This window comes from Fundulus heteroclitus, unplaced genomic scaffold, assembly GCF_011125445.2.
Source record: "Fundulus heteroclitus isolate FHET01 unplaced genomic scaffold, MU-UCD_Fhet_4.1 scaffold_135, whole genome shotgun sequence".
NCBI classification, from domain to species: Eukaryota; Metazoa; Chordata; class Actinopteri; order Cyprinodontiformes; family Fundulidae; genus Fundulus; species Fundulus heteroclitus.
The window spans coordinates 398,010-421,787 of record NW_023396547.1 but is presented as its reverse complement, the minus strand read 5'-3'; the positions used below and the strand labels follow the sequence as shown (position 1 = coordinate 421,787).

The following is a 23,778-nucleotide window of genomic DNA, read 5'->3' as shown; positions in this document are numbered from 1 at the left end:
AGAGTACACTTTCATATCATTATCATGTTATATCATAATCCATTGTTGGTGGCTCGCAAGATTAATGTCAGAGCAGGCAGTTATCACTCTTGTTGTTTAGACCTAATGGTTACTGTGAATTATTCATTTTATTTCATTGATTTGTGATGCGACTCGTGCTGACAGAGTTGACAGCGCAGGTTGACTGATACGAAGCGCGTCTGCTCTGACTGAGGCTGAGGAGCAGTGGGGAAGAGATTGCGAAGTGAAGAGAGCAAACAAACAATCGCATGTGAGACAAATCATGAAGCTGTTATCCAGAAAATATTGTCGCTGCTCAAATGAAGTAGACAGAATTCATTTATGCATTTATCTGCTGATTAGAAATTGGTTAAGCGATGACTGCCGGGTTGGGTCAGAGGCTTCATCCCTGTAAGGCATTAGAGCTCATTAGAGTAAGATTGCAACCAGCATTTGTGTGAGAAGACAGGTGGGCGCTAAGGTCACTTCCTCTGGCAGTTGTGGCAGGCGTCATAGAGCAAGCATTGATGGGTGGTGGCATTGCCTCCTGTTGGATCAGTAATAATGAACAGTGACAAGCTCTCCACAGCCACAATAAATCACAGACCACACGGGAGATCCTGTAGACCAGGACGGGGAGCTTGATATCTCTGCAGCACCCACTGGCTTGCTAGCTCTTGCCACAAAGTCTATCATTCATGCACTGCTCTCCTGCAGGGTTCATCTCAATAAATTAGAGTATCACCTCACCTGTAACTTTAGATGTTTCAGTAATTTAATCAAACAGTGAAACTCCCGGAACATATTCATATATTACAGGCCGATATATTAAGTATTTATATTTCTACTAATTGTGATCATATTTGACGTACAGCTGGTCTCATGGTGGCATAGTTGTCAGCACGGTTGCGTTGCTGCAAGAGGATCCTGTCTTCAAATCCCAGGCTGCAGCCTTTCTGCATGGAGTTTACAGTTTCTCCTCGTGCATGCGTGGTTTCTCTCTGGGTGCCCCGGGTTCCTCCTTCAATCCAAAAACATGACTTGGTCAGCAGGGGTGTAACGGTACATGCATTCGTAATGAGAATCTTCAGTACAGGCCTTTCAGTTTGGCATATGCGTGTACCTAATGAATACAGATATTCAAATATTAATACAGGCATGCAATATTAAAAAGTGGCACTAAAACAGAGTAGAGAGGAATCCTAGCTGTTATTAAAGTTTGGGAACATCAAGGTTTCTCGTTTAGCTCCAGTGACGATGGAGAAAGAAAGGTGGACAGGACCAAAGGTTTTGAACAGCAACAGCTCTTAGCTACTTAAAGGAACTGAAGCAACTCTATGTGATCCTGCACAAATCCGAGCCACGAGTGAGGAGAATAGTTTAGTTTATACTGTAAGCCTCACCCCCAATAGTTTTTTTCCCCATGAGAAACCCTCCTTCTCTCCCTTCTGGTCTCCTCCCAGTCAACATGCACAAGACTAAACACACGCCTCAAGCTTGCAAGCTATCCTCCGCAGAAAATATGCTTCATTGAGGGACTTTTCGTAGTTTTATTGACAGAAATGGCTACGTCTCAGGTAAATTATATTTTCTTATGTGAATGGTCACTGCCCCTCGTGCCATTGGCAAAGAAGAATTGTCATAAGTTGTCCCCAATTGGTTGCTTATTCCTACTAAAAAAAGCTTGGACTCACTCTGTTGCACAACCAGTTTGTCAATTCTTACCACATTACATCTATTAACTCATAATACATTGCACAAAAGCATTTTTCTTTACCAGACAAAAATAAATTCAGGTATAGCATTTTTAATTAGCTTATCTGGAACAATATCAACCTGAATGTAGACTTCACTGGTAAAGAGAAAAATAGGCTTGAGTCTAAATCCAGCTGCCACAAATAATATATGAGTCTTCATCAGGCAGGTTTCCAGGTGTCGTTTAACATGTTGATAGGACTCTGTCTGATAAGAAGAGTTCTCCCAACATTTGCTTTTATGCATTAAAACAAAAACCCTAACTTTCTGTATTATCAAAACAGCTCCAAAATGAAAAAAAAAATCGACTTTATTGTGATTCAACTGCACATTCTCAATGTACTTTTGAGCAAAATTTCATTTTAAGGCTCCACGTAAAAACAGAAGACAAAGGAGAAACATTATGAATACAAGTCATTTGTCAGGAATGGAGCGGCAAACCAAAAAGACATTTTATATGTACAGAAAAGTTATGTGTAAGACAATATGAGAAGTGTATGTAGCAGCAGGATGTATTGCAACAATGAACAGACCATATGATGATGCAGATAGTACATAAAATAAACAGAAACTATTACAAATATTGTGACATTTGTCAGGAACGTAGCAGAAAAAACAAAACAGTCATTTTATATGTACAGAAAAGTTATATATGAATAGTGCATGTATAAACAACATGTATAAATGTCTGGTAGTTTCATTGTATAACCCATTTATCCTCCCACAGTCTATACCTGCTCATCCTTTATAAATTGACAAAATCAAACCAAATGTCTAGCCAGTCTGCCACATTTAGAAATGTTAGAACATGTTTATAAAATCTAATTGTTTTCAGGAATATTTTAAATTCTGTTTTGACTGTTGAATAAACTAAAAAGATATTTATACATTTGAGGCATGGCAAGAAGGTGATAAGTCTGTGGCACTGCTTAGGTCCTAAAGATGCCTAGACTGCTTTTTAGTATGAAATGTTATGCCGTGGCCTACACAATCACGAGGAGGACTGCTGACTTGACAGTTGTCCAGCAGACAGTCACTGACATCCTCCATAAGGGGGATAAGCAACAAAAGGTCATTGCAGAAAAAAAGCTGGCTTTTCACAGCAGTATGCAAGCACAATAACTGAATAATGAATGGGAGGAAAAAGTGTAGTTGAAAAAGGCTTGAGAGGATTGTGAAGCAAAGCCCATTCAACAGCTTGGGGGAGAGCCACAATGCGTTGACTTTGGCTAGGGTCGTCGCTTCAAGAGCGACCACACACAGACGCATTCAGGAAACGGGCTGCAACTTTTGAATTCTTTGTACCAAGTCACTGTTGAACCAGAGACAACGTCTCTAGCAGCTAACCTGGGCTGAAGAGAAGAAGGACCGGAGCGTTGCTCGCTGGTACAAATTTATTTTATCCCCTTTTAGATCAAGTTAATTAGCAATTCATTTGGAAATAATTCTCCAGAGTGTAAAGAAAGAGAAGAGCAGTACAGAGTTCTGATGATGATGATGATGATGATGATGATGATGATGATGATGATGATGATGTTGATGATGATGATGGTGGTGGTGGTTTGGGGAGCCTGTCATCTGCTGGTGTTGGTCCACTGACAGCACAGCCATCTGCCAGGGAATTTTAGAGCACTATTAAAGCAACCTGAGCTTCTTTAACACCTGAACAGAGCCACAGGCCGACCACATCCCTGACACCATGCATTGCTGCAGTTCATGCAAAAGGAGACCTGACATGTATTGAGCGTATATCCTCGATAGCACTCTCTTCTTTATCTCTCCCATCAATAACATCCCGCGTTCTGGCTATTTTCATCCGTGCTATATTAATCGCCATGGTCCCTCCCTTTCCCCTCACTTTGCATTAATTCTTATGCGTAGCCTTGTCACCTCCCGCATCGACTACTGTAACTCTCTTCTCTTTGGCCTTCCTTAAAAAAAAACCCTCCATAAGCTACAACTGATTCAGAATTCTGCTTATTGCATTATTACTAAAAACCCCTCGTTTCATCACATCATCCCAGTCCTTCAGCAGCTCCACTGGCTCCTGGGTCAGATTCAGAATATAATTCAAAATCTTTCTAGACACATTCAAGGCCTTCCACAACCTTGCTCCTCTACCTTTCTGATCTTCTTCAGATCTCTACGGCCTCCCGCACCCTTGGGTCCTCCTCTTCCACTCACTTTACGGTTCCTCCTGCTCGCTTCAGCACCATAGCACTCCTGCTCTGCTCCCAAACTCTGGAACTCCCTCCCTCCAGACATCCACAACACTTAACACCCTCTACCAGTTCAAGTCTAAACTCAAAACCTAAACTTGGCTTACGCTCTCCGATTGCCAGTTCATTTTGTTTGTGTTTTGTCTCGTTTTATCTGGCTGTATTGTTTTGATAGTTGTTCTGAACGGTGTCCTTGAGTGCTCTGAAATGCACTTTTAAATAAATGTTTAATATTATTATTATTATTATTATTATTATTATTATTATTATTATTATTATTATTATTATTATTATTATTATTATTATTATTGTTGTTGTTGCTGTTGTTATATACTGTGCAATGCACAGAAAGTAAGTAACCTGACATTTATGCTTATAAAAATTATTTATTAGCCTTTGTACTCTTCACATTTATCTAGATTAATTTTAATTATTCTGTCTGTAATCGATCTATACAATATATGAGTTTATTAATCGACTTTTTAATGACCTCTTAATTTACTGAGATGCACCGACACTGTTGTTGCTGAATAATCCTAACCTGACGCCGCCAGATAGATTTGCTTCGCATATCCATCTGGAAACCTTCCTTTGAAGTAATTTTGGGAAGGGGCGAAAATACTGGTTAGCTGATTGGCCTATGTTGGTGATAGACAAGCCAAATAAACCAATCAGATCAACGAAGCATATGACGTACTCGTCAACCTGCTTCGTCGTCGCTCTGTTACGAGCGACGACGAAAACACAACCACAAGCCAAGCTACTCTTGCTGCCTGCAGGTAAAGGCTCGTTAGCTCAGCAAAGAAATACTCTGTAATTCCGATAAAACTTGCTCGATAGCCACGCTAACGCTAGTTTCATCGGCTGAAGCTGCCATGTTCTTTAGACTGAACTGTCGATCTTCTCGTTGCGTCACACCTCAACCCGCCTCAAAGCCAACGCTGATTGGACGTTCGTTTGGTGAACGGCTCCAAATTTTCTTTAACGGAGAGTAGCCAGACTGATCTGCGAGTGAAACCTTGAAAGCTCGCGAGATCTGGATGGTCTCACGAGGCTAGAATAATCCTGGATCTAAATAAAAGCAGTTTTTTTTAAAAAAAAGTACATCATAATAAGCTACTTTAGTAATAAATTAAAAAAGTAACATAAGAGAGATTAAAAGCACAAACAGTCTGAAGGGTCCTGTGTATATGCTGCTGATGCCTTTTATGTGTTGTACAAATCAGAACAGAGTGAGTGTGTGCAGTAACTGTTCTGACGGTGTCGCAGCCTGTTTTAAATTTTAGAAAAGTTTTTCTGAGAAGAGGAGATGCAAGTAATGCTGGATGAGGTCAGGAAGAAGTTGCCTCCAGGTGCTGCAGCAGCAGAGCGCAGCAACTTTATATCCGAGCTCAGTTTGGGGAAGTGGAGGGATTTCACACAGTGGCTCTGACTTAGTGGTTTGAAATTGTTTGTACAAAGCACAGAAATGTCTCTACAGGACACAATAACTATCAATAATTCATAACAAAGATGATGATATAATTTTAGACACAAATTGTGCAAAGCTGAACAAATAACAGAAGCTCTTGTATCAGGACAAAAATAATCAACTACAGACATTGGCTCTTGCTATATTTAAATATTTGGTAAAATATAAAATTGTGTAAAATGTAATCATAAAATAAATAGTTTGGTGACAAATGGGAATAGAAAGAACATGGGGAATGAAGCGTTTGATAGACTCTTGATTTAAGCTCAGGGAACAGGGAAAGAAGAGGAAATTGTCATATAGATGAGAAATAGTTATACAGTATTTATCAAACTTCTTAAGCCACCATTGTCTATGAATAATAAAATGATGCAGACACCTGTTCAAAATGGTCATAAAATTTCACCCACTTAGAATTAATTTGTCTTAGTTCAGTTTATTTTGTGTAGCAGCAGTTGATACTAAATGTCTCATTATATAAGAGAGTTCCATTTAATACCCAATCATATATAATATTATCTGGTCCAAATAAAATTCAGATCAGTCCTATTTGTTCCAATATATTGTATAGTTTTGGAATCAGCTTTAAGGCTCTGAGTCATTTTTGTGCTAATATTATAACTATCAAACTTACAAAGGTTAGCAAAACGTAAGATTGAGTTTTTTGCTTCCTGTTTCACTTTAAATTTATTAATGCATCATGGAAACGAAAGTGTGAATTCGGGATTTGTATACTGCACTGCACTCATATATTCTGTCTCTGTTGTCCCCTCAGTCCCCATCAACACTTCTTCTGTGTAAAGTTAACCACCATATCGTACTCGTTGACTCTGATTGCTTTGTGTAGCTGTAACTCAGGATATCCCGAGCGCTTGATTGGTTGATTTATGAACATTGTGCTTTTTTAGGAGCTGCGGCTGCTTCAGGAATATTAATGCTCAAAGAGTAGACTCAATGGAGATAATGAGGTGTGTGAGTCGAGGCTTATGGAGAAATGCATCCAGAAGCGTTAGTGATACCAAAGCAAGAAAAATGTATAAGTGAGTGTATTGGGTGAAAAAAAAATGAGCATGGCTCTTTCAATACTTCTGCCCCATTTCCTCCGCCTTTACCTCTTCAGCCGCCACGCTGCCCATGTTTGATATCTTTCCACTGTATTCTGCAGCTCGGCAGATTCCCTCCTTTCATTTGCATTCCCTTAAAGCACTCTTCCATTAAAATCCCCCCCCTCTTTGTTGTATCCCCCCCTTCTTTCCTTCTGTTTCTTCAAATAGGTCTTTTTTTTTTTTCTGGGTTGGTCTTTCGGAGGGAGCTTTATTCCCTACTGACTGCGCAGCCTATCCCTGCTCTCCCTGAGTCAGTAATCAAACACATTGGCTCTAATACACAGGCCATTACAAGAGCTCTGATGTTCCATCTGCACTGAGACGGCACAATGGTGTCATTATTTAAACAGCTCGGCTGCCGCAGCACGCAAGATACTACCACACCAGAGCTCCGGCCTTAACTGACCCACCCCAGTAAATGGAGAAATGTTGGGATGATCTGACCCTACTGTGCTGCTGTAGTTGTTGCAAGCTTAACAATATTATCCGCCCTGAATGACTGCTTCTGTGTTAACATTACAGCAGGCTCTCTTCTTCCCACTGGGGCTGGGACCTTGTGGGCTGCTGAGCATCAATGTAAATGGATTGGAATCAGGTTGTCGTGATGGAATAATAACTAATGCTATTATGCAGTCTTTAGTAGCAGTAGCCATACAAAAAAGGATTATAGAGATTAGCCATATGATGCCTAACTGGAGGATAACAGAGAATCGGTTGGGAGAGCAGAACTTTATCCAGCATTGTATAATATTTTTCTGCAGTTTGGGTTATTCCGAGCGGCTCTTTGTGTAAAGTACATAATTTCAGAGTTGTAATGCATAAATATCATTCGCTGACTCTTTTACAACCAAAATAGTAGCGCTGGACAATTAATTGCATTTGCAATATAAAAAACACAATTTCCTAATGACAGAGGTCTGCATTTTTTGGCTATGTAACAATTAATGGATTAGACACGTCCTTTAGGTCTTGGTAATATGTTTAAAGTGGGTTTGCCTCCACATTGAAGGGAAGAGAGTTGCAGCAGTGAGATAACGTAATTGTATTACTTGTTTTAGAGCAACCTACACCAACCTTTTTGAAACTGAGAGCTACTTCACTGGTACTGTGTTATACGAAGGGCTACCTGTACTGACCTTTGAACTAGAAGAGTAAGAGTTCATTTTAACTTTATGTAAAATAAACACTTTTTTATACTTTTTTAAAAATAATTTAATTCCTAAATTATTTAAATGCAAATGCGATTACAAAGGACGAGCAACGGCATAAAATAACATTTTAGATGCAGCTCACTGGATGGTTGTGCTATTTTTAGAACAGGCTTGAGGGGGGCACCACATGTGGTCCTTGGGGGCTACCTGGTGCCCAGGGGCACTGTGTAGGTGACCCCTGTCTTAGAGTTTATATAATCAATAATTTTTGCCAGAAACTTTTAGGAATCTCACCATAGCATTAGGCATCAAACTGTTTAATACTTAAACTTGTTTGTTGGTTTCACTTTATGTTCAACAAGGATTGATGTCCAACTCAACAAGCTGTTCTCTTGATCAATAATATTCTGATTAATAAAAGATAAAAGCTACAATAGCTAAATGTCTTGTTTTAAATAGTCCTAGATTATAAACATCTTTATTTACAGGGCATTTTGTTGCTTGTGGTTATTGCAGAGAAAAATCAAAATTAGATTGCAATTGCAATTATGGTTGCAATATATCACAATTAAAATTTTTGACAAAATTGGACAGCCCTATCAAATAGCATTCATTACCAAATAATATTTTTAAACCATGTTTTTATTTTTTTACTTTTATGGTAAAATACAAAGCATGACATTATGCACACCCTTTGACCAAAACCGAAGCATCTTTTGATCAATTTTACAAAGGATCAGATGGACCTCACTGTACAAAGGTACCTGTCAGGAGAAATTTGCCAAAGCTACATTATCACACTGCATATATGCTGCGAAGAAGCCAACAGCAGCAGTGAAGGGGCAGCAGGAGTTTTCAACAAGGCCCGATTGTGTTCTGCATGTGAAAGCAGTCTCCCGTACTGTCTTTAAGTCTAAGATAATGAGTAAGGTTGTAAGACGGATACACTTCTGTCCAAAGAAAACATTCAGACCTTATCATAATCCCCCTAACCCTTGTGGGAACTTATGTTATGGTCTAATGAAATCAGACTTTAAATTTTGGGATCAAAGTTCCAAATGTTATTTTCCAACAGTGAGTCCAAAGGTGCCTCCAAATCCGAGACTTTACCCAGAGTTCAGATCTAAATTTGACTGAAAATCTGTGGGCTCACCTGAAGTGGTCTGTGGCTCAGTTATGTCTTCACAATCTCAGAGATTTTGAGAGCTTTTGCGAGACAGACTTGGTTAAATATTGCTAAAACTTTATGTGGGATATCTGCGGGCTCCTACAAAGAAAACAAAATCTTCAAATTGAAAACAAAGGTTTAAGGATGTGTATACTTTTAAAGCTTTTATACTGTAAAGGATGAATGTCACATTAGAAGAGTAAAAGTAACTTTTAAATCATTCAGTTTGAGCAAAATTCTTACATCACAACAACCTGGGATTTTAACCGGGGTCTCTACACTGTTGAGAGCCCCTGTATCCTGTATTCAAATTCTTACTTTAGCTAGTTGGATAATTGATTGAATCATATCAGCATCCTGTCAGAAAGGTTTGACTGTAAAAAGACATCTTTCCACTCACTACATCTTACATAGTGTGATAATGATATTTCCCGGTATACCTGCTATATTTTAAATTGAGAAGTGGGATAATTACACATTGTAGGTGTTCACTTTTACAGAGGTGAAGAAGTAATTAATTCACTCATTTATTCTCATGCTTCTTTATTGTTACACTTTCTTGTATTTCTCCCAACCTGCCTAACTCCAGCGAGTCCAAAACAGTATCAGGTGTGACAGAGCTTCAGCTCTGATGACTCACAGGGAGAATTACTTGTAGGCCGTCAGGCAGAGCAAAGGATTTTGTCATTCCTTGCAGTTTTATCTTACTCTGCTATCCTTCACTATAGATGGTTTTCTCTAGAAATAATATTTCTGTCAGACGTGAGTGATTCGAAATTTTAACAGTGCTGAGTTAAAGAAGAATGTTGCTGTTTTCTGTTTACCCCAATTTAACAACGAGGCTGTTTGAAGTGATGGTTTTTACTTGATTACAAATATTTAATGCAGCAGTTTGCCTCACTTTCTGATTTGTAAGTGAATGATTGCCATTCAGTTTTGCATGCCTCACCGTGTCGGTTGCTAGGAGGCAGTCATTTCCTTCATAGCGGGAGCTTTGCTACTGAACCAACTATTTGTTGTTGAAGCATCTGAGGCATAAACATCAATCCTAATAGCGTGGCAAACACTGTCGCTTCATCGCTAGATTTAAAGACTTCTATTCTGTGCGGAAAAAAAAAATGACCGTCACAATCTATTACTGTCAGGTCTTTAAATCAATCAAATGTTTTCCCAATGGAATATATTTGTGCTTTTGTTTTCCTATTTAAGCTTTGCCTCCCATTGCCCTGCGTGATTCTAACTTATTCTAACAGCATATCTGTTTGTTTGTTTTTTTTAAATACCGCAATGCCTATTAGGTTGTTAGCATTTTCAAAGCACTTCATGAATATTTTTTGGAAGTTCTTAGGAGAGATTTTACTTTTAAAACAGCAGTGTTTTACATTGAGCAACACACCCATACAACGTCAATTCCGGTATCAAATTATAATCTCAGCTTTCCAAGCAGGGGGGGAAAACAGAGAAAAGAGCAAAAGCCTGCAGCTTTGAGTGTTGCAATGATTTCTCCACTTATGCATCAAAACTCTTTGCTCTCCTAGTGATTCACTCTCGATAGTGTTAAAAACACACGTTTGCATAAAGAAACATTTCAGTGATACATATATGCCTCAAGGGAGCCTTCATTTTCTGATCCACCTGCCTCTCCTGGGTGTGTAAAAATGCTCTTTTACAAATTAGCATAGAAATGTTATGCATCCACGTATTTTATTTTCACAAATGCACCTGTTAAGCTTAGTCCTCTCCATACATTATAAATAATTTTTTCCCCTTAAATGCAGTTTATTTTCTTTCTTTTTACCCCTCCAAATGTAGATTTTAAAAAAATCTGATTTATAGCAGCTGAAAATTACTTGTAGCAAATATTGCCTTAGATGAAAAGTGTCAAAAAAACATTGATTCTGATCTTCTTCTTTCTTTTTTTTTTTTGGTTTTTGTCAAAAGCAGTTTCAAGCATTATTATAATTTGATCTTCACCATTATGCGTGTGTGTGTGTGTGTGTGTGTGTGTGTGTATATGGGGGTAATATCTAAAGACAGAGGAGTCAAACTGGGCATTGAAACTGATTCTGATAGTCCTTGTTTTATTTTCTCTGTATTGTTCAGATGTCAAAAAGTCGATCCTCTTCATTTCATATTTGCAACTACTCAGATTTACAGTATAATAGTATCTTCAAATCAAATGACAATGGAAGTGTGTTTAAATTTTTTTTTTTTCTGTGGCAATCAAAACAACAAAAGAAAATAGTGCAGAGGAGACACTGGCTGCTTTTCTTTGTTTAAAAGGCAAATGTGACAACTTGAAGAAAGGAAAAAGAAAAAAAAAGAATACAACCTAGAAAAATGTATGGTATTTGCATCAACAAAAGTAAGGTTATGAAAAAGTAAAATACATAAAAAGCAATAAAGCATCTGTGACCCAGGAGGGAAACACGTAGACGAAGCTTTATAGTCCCCCTCCATGGCTGAAAAGGGCTTGTGACTCTGTGTTCTTGATGACCATGTCTGCCAAAGCAAACAGATCCTAATGATCACAGTGATTATCGTAATGATCCAATAGAAGAGGATAATGAGGTTATTTGCTTTGGATCAAGGCAGCCTGTAAATTAATGGCTAACAAAACAAAGCATAGCATCTGAAACAAGATGACAGAGAGGAGTGGCCAAGTGGGACTCTGTCGCCATTCCATTTAGACAACCATAGCTTTTTCTTTGTGTTGTTACAGCTGACTGTCATTTGCCTACCTCCCTGATCCTCTTCAGCTCGGCCTTCTCACCTTTCCACCGCTGCTTTGAAATTGCTGTTCCATTCTCCCATTTTGCAGGCTCTCAACTCACAGGGACATGACGTTCTGCTCCATTAGAAGAGAAACATTGATGATAATAATAGTGGATGTGATCAGTGTAAAAGGTCAGCCCTCGGCCTTGGGCATCTAACATCCTCCAGTGGGGAGAGCAGGAAGGGTGAAGACACCCACCTACTCCTCCACCCATAGGCACACTGATCAATAAACAAAACAAAAAAAAGATTAGATCATTTTTTTCTTTATTTTTTTATTTTTGGCTCTTTTGCTTTTCTCACTTATTTACTTCTGTAAAATGTCTCTAATTTTTCCACATGTATCAGTCTTACACAATAATACCATCAATACAGTGCATGTCCTTGTTTTTGCCTGTTTGTCTGTGTGTTTCTTTGTTCATCAGCTTATTTCCCTATTCATCATCGTTCTTTCTCCCTTCCGCTGAATCATCCACAGTGAAACTGACTGATTTCATTTTGAAATTACAAACATTTCTCTGATTCCCACCTTTTGGGTTTCAGACAGCCAGCCACTCTCTGCTTCTGCTCATCTTTCCTTACCATCTTCATCTTCAGAGACCACAGGAGAGCTGTTATTTAAAAATACATACTGAGTAAAAGTCAAAACACGAGAGAGAAGGGATATTTTCCATGTTTAGAGCAGAGATATAGTAGAGAAAACCCTTTCAACGCTCCTATTAAAGTGATATCAGATGGAAAGAAGCTGTAAATTTAGAGTAAAAAATCTGACAGAGAATCAATGCCTCTGCAGTGTTACATTGCACGTCTGCTGCTGGTTGTTTAGAGCTTTTCCACTTATCTTTGTCTCCCCTGTTTTCCCTGTGAACATGTCGTCTTCCCGCTATTATTCACAAGGAATGCTTACAAATAAACTCTTATTAGGGCAGAATCTTCATTAGCGTAGAGGCAGCGGGAGTTGAACATTTTCTAGGAAGAAATGCTGATGTAAAGAACAGCTGCTGCAGTCTGCTTTGTTCTGCTTGCCTTCAGTCTCCTCCTGTTTCGTGTCTGCAGCTCTCTCCCCTTTTTGTCTCGCTTGTACTCTACAACGTTCAACATATTAATCCGTGCAGTAACACCCAGGCAGGTTGCTGAATGTTCTGGCATCGCCACTAGGGAGGAGGTTAAATATCAGAAAAGGTCATAACAAGGAGGGGCTGCAGAGTTCGAATGAAAGCCAAATCAGGGATGATGATGTACAGTTGGAAGGAGCCACTCAATATCTAAGAGTTTCCGTCTTTATTTCTGCATTTCTCCTTTGGAATGAAATACAGACAGGACAGCAAACAGCTAAATGAAAACTGCAGCCATACATTTGTACATAGCCTATATGTAAGATTCAGGCTAGAACAAGGCAAGTGTACAACTCAAAAAAAGGGTACCCATCGTTAAATGTAGGCCCTGCTTACACAAGAATGAGCCATTGAAAGCCATTGAAAGCTGGATTTTTCTAATTACAATCTCCGTTTATAGGGCAACAGTAGACATGAAAACGGTGTAAATCCATCACCACGCCACTAGTTGGTGTTATGTTCTTTGAAACTCAAAATGCGCATTTGTGCAACAAAAAACAACAACAACCATTCTGCCTAAAAGCCACCACAACTAATAAACGTTCGACGTGGCAGAGAACACTGCTTTTCTATGGACAGATGACAGGTTCAACTGATGCTCAAAGTGACTTTGAAGATTAAACCATCAAATTTGGTTATATTCAGAAGGGCCGGCAGCACGGACAGTACTCTATTGTTGACATTTTCTTCTTTTTTTAATTGTAGGGAGCCACTATGTTGTGCATTCATTTCTACAGGATTTCTCATATGCTGCGCATCAACCAGAGATTCCCCATATTAATTTATTATTTTTTTTCTTCTTACACCACAACGGAGACCTGGACATTTTCAAATCATTTTCCTTTTGGACATTCACATCAAAATAATTAAGATTTCATATTAAACAAAAGTAGTGAACTGGTTTTAGATTAGTAAATATTAAAGCTATCTTTAAATTATCTGTTTGTCCGTATGCTGCAGCTATTTATGTCTCGCCACCTCCCTTCATTAAACCTGACAAACATCAGTAAATCACAGATTTTAGTACAAAATGTGTTGGCTATGCGTTATGCGGTATTATACAGTATGTGTATAAAAAGCCAGGCAATTTCAGCAGGTATGATGCCTAAATGTCCCTCCTCCCCAATAAATGATGATCCCGAAACCACGTTACATTGACAGCGTACTGCATTGTTAATGGACTTTGCACCAAAACAATGCTGGGGATTCCACAAACATTGACATTACCTACCTGTCTGATGCTGCAGGTAAGAAGAGAGGTGTGGTGGCTGCAGTTTTATAAGCTGTTTTAAATTCAGTTATTTCTAAATAAAGAAACAATAAAGAAATCCCTCAGTTGAAAGTGTTCAGAAAAAAATGTAGGAACAGGTCAAGTTTGTTGTTTTAGAGTGCTGCTAAACTCTAAAAATGTCTAATAAAAATATATTTTTTTAAGCTCTGCATTTTTCTCTATATCTTTGAAGAATCTTCTATCAATAGGGAAAATCTAGTGTTCAGAACTGTTGTAATTCTTCCCGGCATGGATTCAAAGCTGTTGGGAACGTTCCCTAAAAATCTTGATTCATGTTAACATGACCACGTCCGCTGCTGGAGATTTATTTTTTGACTGCACATCTATAATGACAATCTTCCATTATAACACATCCCAAAGGTGCTTGATTAGCTTGATACCCGGTGATGGTGGAGTCCATCGGACCACAGGGAACTTAATGTCCTTTTGACAGTTTGAGATGATCTGAGCTTTGCGAGATCCCATGGTGCATTAGCCAGCTGTCGTAGTCATCAGGGTACACTCTGGTCATAAAGGGACATACACGGAGAGTAACAATACTCCGCTAGGCTGTGGTGTTTAACCAATGCCCAGTTGGTACCAAACTGTACTAAGAGCTATCCTAAACTTTTCACACGAGGCAGGATGGATTAATTTTTTGATGTTCATGCAAAATTCTGACTCAGAAGGAATATTGCAGCTGAAATGAACCCTTATTGGACCAGGCAAAAAATGTCCAATTTGTTTTGTCCACCATTTGGTGAGCCTGTGCAAACTGTGGCCTCTTCTTTGCCGACAAGAGTAGTACCTGTTATGGTCTTCTACTGCTGCTTTAGCCCATTTGTTTTAAGGTTTTATGTGTGGTGTGTTAAGAAATGGTACACCGCATACCTGTTTTCACTGCTCCTGAGAGTCAACTCCTCTAAGTCAGAAGCCCTGGTTCTGAACCGGAAAAATGGCGGGGTACGGACTCCAGGTGTGCGGGTCAATCTCTGCCTCAAGTGCAGGCATTCAAGCATCCTGTTGTCTTTTTCAGTAGTGATGGAAGGATGCAGCTGTAGATGGATGGACAGATAGGGACCCACTCTGCAGTAATGCCAGTGTTGCTCTGGTCTGTCGTACAAAAAAAACAGCTCAGTAAAAAAAAAAAAAAAGCTCTCGATTCACCGAGCTGTCAACGTTCAGGCTCTCCCGTGTGGTCGTGACATATGGATCATAGCTAAAAGAACAAGATCCTTGATGCAAGTGGCTGAAATGAACTGCGACCTCTGACATAAACAACACAAACAAGGCATTTTTACCCACAGAACTGCAGCCCTGTGGATGCTTTTTTTTGGGGGGGAAATTGTCTGTAAACCTGGGAGATTATTGCACATCAACGTGATGATAGATCAGCAGTGTGTGGCACCTGAACAATGTTATGTTTAAAAACTTAAAATCCCCTTCTTCCTCATTTGGATGGTTGGTTCGAACTGCCATAGGTTGTTTTCAGCACATCTAGATGCCTAAATTCATTAAGTAGCTGCTGTGTGATTCAGTATACAAGAAATCGAACATATGTGCCCAATAAGGTGGCTGTACTGTCACAAATCCCCTCATTTGAATGATTTAAAACTGTTTTTATTTTTGAAAATGTAACAAAAATGTATTTAGTTTAGTCCCAAAAGTATGTATATCTCTCAAAATGATTAAACAATTAAAGGGAAAAATTAAAAAAAGATTATCTGTTTTAGAGATACGATGAGGGGATTTTGAATTCTATTCTGTTCTGAATCTGACTCAGGAGCCAGTGGAGCTCCTATAGGATTGGGGTAATGTGATGAAAGGAAGGGTGTTTTGGTAATAATGCAAGAAGCTGAATTCAGAACCACTTGTAGCTTATGGAGGGATTTTTGAGGAAAGCCAAAGACAAGAGAGTTACAGTAATCATTATTTTTGGTGATGAGCTGCAAGTCTTTCAAGTTAGAAGGCCTCATACCATCACCTTTAGCTCCCACCACATATTTCATATAAGATTGAAGTCTCCACTATAGCCGGGCTGATCCAAAATGTAAATATTTCCAGTGATAAAAAAAAAAAAAACGTGTTGGTAAAATAAAAAGTCTACTTTAAAACTAAACCGGCCAGTTGTCTTAATAATTAATAATTTTGGTCTTAACTGTATATAGATGCCAGTGACCAGAGTGTGATAAACGATATCACTGCACCAAACACAGGTAAAATTTCACTAAATACGCAATAAATAAATTTGGATAGAGTTTACAGATGACGCCACTGCTATTGGCCTGATCCAGGTCAGCGATGAGACTGCACACAGACAGGAGGTAGATCAGCTGACTGGTGCAGTCTGAACCACCTGGAGCCTTTACCTGCTCATGGTAAGATAGATAATAGTAGACTAAGAGGGAACACTCCGTAAAGTTTCTAGGGTCCTTGGCTGGCTCTCACACAGACGCTGTTCGGAAGAAGGCCCAGCAGACACTACTTCCTACTACAGCTCAAGAAGTGCAACCTTCCTTGGGAGCTGCTGGTGATCTTCTGAAATGCTATCATTCAGGCTGTCCTGTGGTTTGGCTCCACAACACAGGACCTATCCAGACTGCAGCTAAACAATTAGGTCGGCAGAGAGGATCATCTTGCCCGCAATCCCTCCATCCGTGACTTTTACAGGTCAAGGATTGGGAAAAGGGCAGCTCACATCTCTGCAGACCCCACACACTCTGGACACAAACTGTTCAGACTTTCACCTTCAGGTCTGGGCTAAAGAGCGCTATTCTAACAAACTGCCACAGAGACAGTTTCTTCCCCCAGGCTGTCTCACTGATGAACACAATGAACACCTAACAGCCTGATTAGTCAGCTACACTCCTGTGTAATGCAATATATTGTATAAAATATCATATGATATATTGCATTACCACAACGTGCATTTTTTCCTTCTTTTACTTAAGGGCTGTACGTATACATAAATGTGCATACTGCTCATTTTCTCTTTTTACATTTCCTCATAAGTTTATATATTAAATTTAATGTGTGTAAGCTGTGAGCGCTTGAAGTCAAATTCCTTGTTCGTCTACACAATCTTGGCCAGTGAAGCTGATTCTGATTTTTGTTCTTAGATCCTAATAAGAAAAGGCATATTTTCTTAACTTGTATACACATTTAAAAGGACAAATCAAAGATGATCATCATTTAGAGGTCATATTGTGTAATGTATGTTGCTCAGGTTTAAAAAAAAATACATTGCATGCTTGAATATTTTCAATAAAGGTTCTATTCAATCGTCAAACACTATTGAAATAATCACGTACCTCATTAAGGGAATTGCACTTGGAAGTAAATGAATGCACTGAAACTAAAAAAAAAGGGTGTGCAATACACAGCTGAATCAAAGTTTGCAAGTGAAGATGTGTGAACATGGTCCTATTACCTCCTATAATTAAATAAAGAGGCAAAGGTAACTTGCATTCATGCTCGAATTCTCCTCCAAACACTCTCTTCCAGACCAATCTGCCTGTTTCATCAGCAAACTCAGCAGGAGGAGCATTAGCTATAACAACACCGTCTTTGCGGTTTTCTGTCTTTCAGCCCCTGCAGGCTCTACCGTCAAAGAATCACAGCTCAAGTTCCAGAAAGTGATTTATATCATTAGGCAAATGAGATGTGTGAGCCCTTCAGCAATGCTAAGTTATCACTTTCCACGGCCTCAAATTGTATATGTGACCATGCCAGTAAAGAGACACAGAGGACGCATATTTTTCGCTTGAATACAGCTCTCTTAATAGGCCTCAAAACATATGTAGCATGTCTGATTCAATAAAGTATCTAAACACTTCAGAGTGATGAGCTGGTGGTGTCAACAGCTGTTTCCATCACCTCTCTCTCAAATTGGCTTCTGCTCTGCCACCTGATCGTGGCACTTGACCATCACAGGATGAGCCAACACTTTTCTTCTCTCTCAGTACAATGTCAACCGCACCATACCACTTCTGGGCCTCTTAGCTTTACTCGGGCCTGGATTTTTACATATTGCTCTAACAAAAGCAGTGCAATTCAGGATTGTAGATACAGATACGGAAGAATAAATGCACAGCAAGCAAAATCACCCATAATTATTCTTATAGCCCCTTTTTCAGTGTTTGTGATTTTTAACCTTCTGTTTTGAACCTTTCTGCCCGCAGGGTCACCCTCAGGGAGGGCGTGAGCTGAGGAAAGTGCCATCCTTCTCACCCGTGCCTGCTGACCACCTTTAAGCTTTTGCACCATCCCTTTGCTCGGCTCCCTGCTAAGCTTGAAACATGGGTGTTGCGATCTGGATCATCTTCAGCTGTTCTGTGGCTTTTAGCAACATTGCTCCATCCTCTCAGGGTAGGTTTCATCTCCATTGTAAATGATATGTCTCCTATAGTTATAGTGCCGTGAAAAAGTGTTTGTCTGATTACACATTTCTTCTGTTTTTTTTTTTGCTTTTATTGTCACATGTAAATATTTTAGATAATCAAACATTTCTCTAATATCAGACTGCAAATAATCTGAGTAACTACAAAATGCAGGTGTTAAATTAAGAATCTATTAAGAGAAAATAGCGATGCAAAACAACAGGCTCTGTTTGGAAAAAAAAATCCCCTTAACTTGATGGGAGAAATAGCAATCATGCATACATGATAAGTGATAAGTGGCAATGAGTGCTTTACATCTATTGAAGAACTTTGGGGTACTCTTCTTTACATAATTGTTTTAATCCATCCCTATTAGGGGATTCTCAAGCATGAGTGGCCTGGTTGAGGTCGTGCTACTTTTGCTGTGTCGCTCTAAAACCTTGATATTGTTTATTTTGAAACATTCAGATGTGGACTTGCAGTCATGTTTCCTATAATTATTTTGCTGCTTAACCCAAGTGCACAGAAGTTCAAAAGCTGATACAAGCAAATATTCTGGTGGGTTTGGCCTTGCAGCTATTTTGCCCGTTCTCTTTTTTAATTGTTGAATTATGGAAAGTGACCTTGACTAAGACTTTATGTGCTGTTCTGGGTTCTTTTATGACCTCCTGGATGAGCCATCAATGTGCTTTTGGAGTATTTTTTTAGGCCAAACGCTCCTGGGACGGTTCTTATCTGTTTCATGTTTTCTCCATTTTTAGACAATGGCTCTCACTGTCGTTTGCCATCTAGAGACCTCCTTTAAAGTCTAATAAACATCAGCGACTTTGTTTCTCTGTTCTTGAATTTCTTTTGATCAGCGCCTGATGTGTTGCAATTTTAGGTCTTCATCTTTAGGTGGTTATTCACAAATAATTCATGATTTATCAAAGCGGGCACAGTTTTTTTTTTGTTCACATAGATCCTGGTTATATACAAAAACTATTTCCCCAAATCTGCCTTTTGTGTTTATTTAGGTTATCTTTGTCTGATATCAAAGCTTGTTTGATAATCAGTAACATTTGGGAGTGACCAAAAGGGAAAGCACTTTAATAGTTTTGTTTAACAAAGCAAAAAATAATTGTAATAGTTATCTTGTGTATGAAATGGGCTTGTAAGTACACACCTATTCCCTGAGTTACTTTAAAAACCGCTAAGCACTGTTCCCTGGTGCAGCTCTGATTGTATTATTGCAAATGAGGACGTAAAAATATGTATGTTAACTGTTTGACGAAGGTTGGAAGCGTTGCTGACCAGGCTAAAAAAGATGTACTTCATTAACTGTTTCCCATATGAGATGGAGTGAGGATATGTGTGCAAGGCGGGAAGTGATGTGAGGGTGTCAATAAAATTTCTTGTCATCTTGGTGTGAGGTGGAGCGTGGCTAGAGAATAGGAGGGAATCCGTGCATGTAATGGTGCCATATGTGTGACCTCCTTGAAGGTGCCATGTACCATAAGATATTGCATTTTCTGTGTGTGCGCGCACGCCATTGTAAGCTTGGCACCAGGTGACCCGGCTGGGCTCAATTGACGCTGGAGGGAGTGTGTGTATATGTGTCGGAGGATGTGTATGAGAGACGGAGCAGAGATTGCGGGGAGGATGAAGAGGAGGGGCTGTTGAGTGTCCTGCTAGTGGCCCGCCACACAGATAGCGGCACACCATCTGCTGTATGCTCTCAGTCAGCTCTGTGCCAGCAATCTGCTGGGTGATGGACAGCTAGGATGAAGAGGAGGGGCTTCAGCAAGACAGGGTCAGGAGTTACGTCAAAGGAGGAGTTTAGGAATATGCAGGAGAGAGAGAGGGTGAAATTAAAGCGTGTTTATACGCGCTTGTGAAAGTATTGGCTTGATCATCCTCTCGATGATCGCTCTAATTTGGAAGCTTTATTTCTAATTCGAGTAGGTACTGTTCTTTCCATCTTAATTTGGCTGCTTTCTGAAAATTGGATTTGAATACATTCTGCTCCTCTCCTTTTTTCCTCTGGTATTATGTGCATGGCTGTGCGTAATTTTGTGAAGATAAGCCTAAAATGTCTGCCTGACCTGCCTCTTCAAGACTATTAATAATGCATTAATAAATCATTTGACTATTATCTCTATTTAGCCCAGGAGCGCAGGCACAGCAGTTGGTTTGATGAAATTAAGATTTATTTTTTTTTTAAATAAATAATGGCACATGCTCATGCACACCCACACTGTTGTGGCGCTCAGAATGTTGGCAGTCAAAGTTTGGCAGAGATTCATTGTCTCTATTGTAGTGTGACCAGAGGAGCGGGAGAAAAATGGAAAAGGAAACAAGGGAAGTAGGTCCTAAAGGAAGGGTGCAGGGTTTTGATGTGATGAGAGCTGTGGAAATCAGTCTCAGACTAATCAAAGCTCATTTGAAAACCGACATGAGCATCACACATGGCTTCACTGTCTAATGTGTACTCCTGCTCTCCCTTGGTGCTCTCTCCGACTAATCTGCGCGGCTTTAACCTCACTCTGCTCCAGGCGGCACATTCTAATAGTTATTACTAACTCTCATAAATTTATTTTACTCTTAAATCTGCTCTTTAGTAAAAATATCCTTAACCAGCTTGAGCTTAGTGTGCATACTTCTTTCCCACAGACCCCATCTTTTGTGATTAAAAATATATCCGCTTAAATCACTGTGTAGTTTTCTTCTAAACGCAGGGGTCTGTGTCGCTGTAAAACGTGTCGGTATTCTCAGGAAATTTAGTCAGAATCATAGCTGTATCTGAAAATCCCTCCCATCTCGGTGGGGATAGCACTAACAGACCGACTCACATTTTGTCACATCACAACAACAAACTTTAAAGCGGACATATCCACTTTATTGTATATAACTGAATGCACCTTCCCTACTCTGCACCTTCTTGTATGAGCCGATGTGACGAGTGAATTTCTCCATTGTGAGATCAATAAAGACGATCTTATCTTATATAAACCATCAGTTGTGGTCTTTATAAAGACTACAATGCTTTAGTCTGAATTCCTCCCTATTGTAGCCACAGCCCATCTTTTACCCCTATTCTGAGGTGCATCTGGGAGCAACTTGTTTTAATGCGGCCTCTTTAATTCTAAGGAAGGCACTTCACACCCCGGCCCCCTCCAAGTCACGGAGCGTTCCACTCCACTTTGTAGTCTGCTGTGGGGCGGTGTAATGAATTGTGGGAGTTAATATACCCAACAATCGGACATTTTCAGTTATCTACTTGTAGCTTCGGTATTCATGAGCTTGGACTACAAAATTGTGGTGCAAAAAATAAAACAGTGGATTTGCGAAATTGGTTAGCCAGATATCCATAGGCTTGATTAGCTGCTCTGCAGCAAATATTGTGATGTGATATTTAAAAAAAAACCTAGTAGAGATCAGAGAAAACTGAATGGCCTGAAAAAGGTCACCCAAAAAGAATATAAAGTTATCTATGCAGCACCTAGACAGAATACATTCAAATTTTCTGCAGTCCTGGAGACCTAACATACAAAACAAAATGTATTTAGTGCTAAAACAGTGAATTTTGCATGATATGTCTCCCTTAAGTCTGGATAGTGTGTTCAGACTAATTTGGTGTGTTTTTCTCCACGTGTAGTTTTGCATTGAAGCTAAATGATAAAATGTTTGTCTTATCCAACATGAGATCCTTCCTCTGCATGTTTGCTGTGTCCCCTTGTGGCAAACAAGACTTCTTGTGTCTTACCTTAAACATTGGCTTCCTTAATTGTTGCCACTCTTCCATAAATCCAGATTTGTGCATGAATAACTGGTTGTTTTGTCACCAGACCTGAGGAGTGGATCTTCTCAACTCAGAATTACCATGGGTATCTTGGCTGCTTCTCTTCATACAATGTTCCCTATGACGTCCTGAGCTAGAGATATGATCTTTTGCACAAACTTTGCTTGAAACCTGATCCGAACTTTATCTCTGAATGTTTGTGTACGTATGTGTTGGTCTTCATGATGGTGTTTGTTCACAAATGTTCTCTAGGAAACCTCTGATGCCTTTACAGAACAGCTGTATTAATTCTGTGAGAAGATTGCACACAGGTTGACTCCTCTCACTAATTTTGTGACTTCGTCAGGCTCTTGGTTGCACCGGATTTTTATATCAGGTTATCAAAATCGACGGGCTCTATACAAATCGTGCCACACTTTTCTGATGTTAACTTAAAAAAAGCATGTAATTCCATTACATAATTAACGGCTACTTTGTCTAAGTCTGTCATATAAAATCCAAATGAAATGAATTGCAGCTTGTGGTTGCAGAATGAAAAAAAAAACAGGCATGAACACTTACACAGGGCTTTGTACCTTGACAAAGTGAATGTCATACTGACTTGATGCTTGAGAATGTACCCTACTTGATGCGCAGTGCCGTTGATGTGAAAACCCATTAGGCTTGCTTAATGTGGCAGGCACTGGAGGCAGCTGTGCTGTACGTGATGAAGCCCTGACACAGAACTTTCATTTACAAAAGCAGCAGCATTGGTGTAAACATGGGGGTTTGTATTTATGTGCACCAGTGACGGCAGGCATACTATTATGGGACTATTTGTGTTTTCTTCCTTTCAGACTGTAAATGTAATTTTGAAAACACTCCCTATACTGGATATTTGCATGTACCGCCTGTACAGGGGTGTGTAGTGAAGTGAGCACACAGCAGACTAGGTGTGTGGGTCCAAGTGTGTGCCTGTGCCAGTTATATGTTGATGCCAGTGCCAGCTGACTGGTTGAATCTGTTCTCATCTCCCCTGTATTTAAGCCTTTGCTCTAAGATCAGTCGTGTGGAAAGGCCCCTGGCCCTTAAGTGCACAGGCAGACATTTTTATCTGTCTAGCCCTCCACTCTACTGCTTTTTTTTTTCTTCCTGTGACCATTCCCCTGAACAGCAGCTATTATTTAAAGATGTGGGACTAGCTGTTTTTACACATCTTTTCGACAAGTGCCTGCTCCCCCAACAGTCTTTGGTCAATGACATAATGTCTGGATGCAGCCCGATCTCACTGTATTATTTTTGCTTCCTGTAAGGCAGGTATGAGCTATTTTTCATTAAAGTGAAGAATTAATCAGATATTTCTAGAGCTGCACAATATATTGAACCACAATTATGATTGCAACATCAGTGTGTGCCACGTCGCAGCTGGAAAGGATTCCTTGGACTCAACATTTGATAGGCTATTATGTAGATCCATGCAAAATCTGCAAGCTAGTATGTGGCCGGTTCATTGAAGATTTTCACTGCCCTCAGTGAATACATTTGGTGTACAACAACAAAGAATGTTGGGCGCACTGTGATGAAAGGAAAGGAAAGAAACACGTCTAGG

The 23,778-nt window shown here is 39.6% G+C and overlaps 1 protein-coding gene across 2 annotated transcripts in view; it reads left to right on the top strand.

Annotated features, from left to right (window-relative positions):
* Positions 1 to 23,778, top strand: part of adgrl1a (adhesion G protein-coupled receptor L1a) — a 142,374-nt gene that overhangs the window by 53,537 nt on the left and 65,059 nt on the right. For both annotated transcript variants that reach the window (XM_021320729.2, XM_012871066.3), the window contains exon 2: positions 18,212 to 18,398. In XM_021320729.2, the coding sequence (XP_021176404.2) occupies positions 18,329 to 18,398 (70 nt within the window). In that variant the 5' untranslated portion in view covers positions 18,212 to 18,328. The remainder of the gene's footprint in view (positions 1 to 18,211; positions 18,399 to 23,778) is intronic.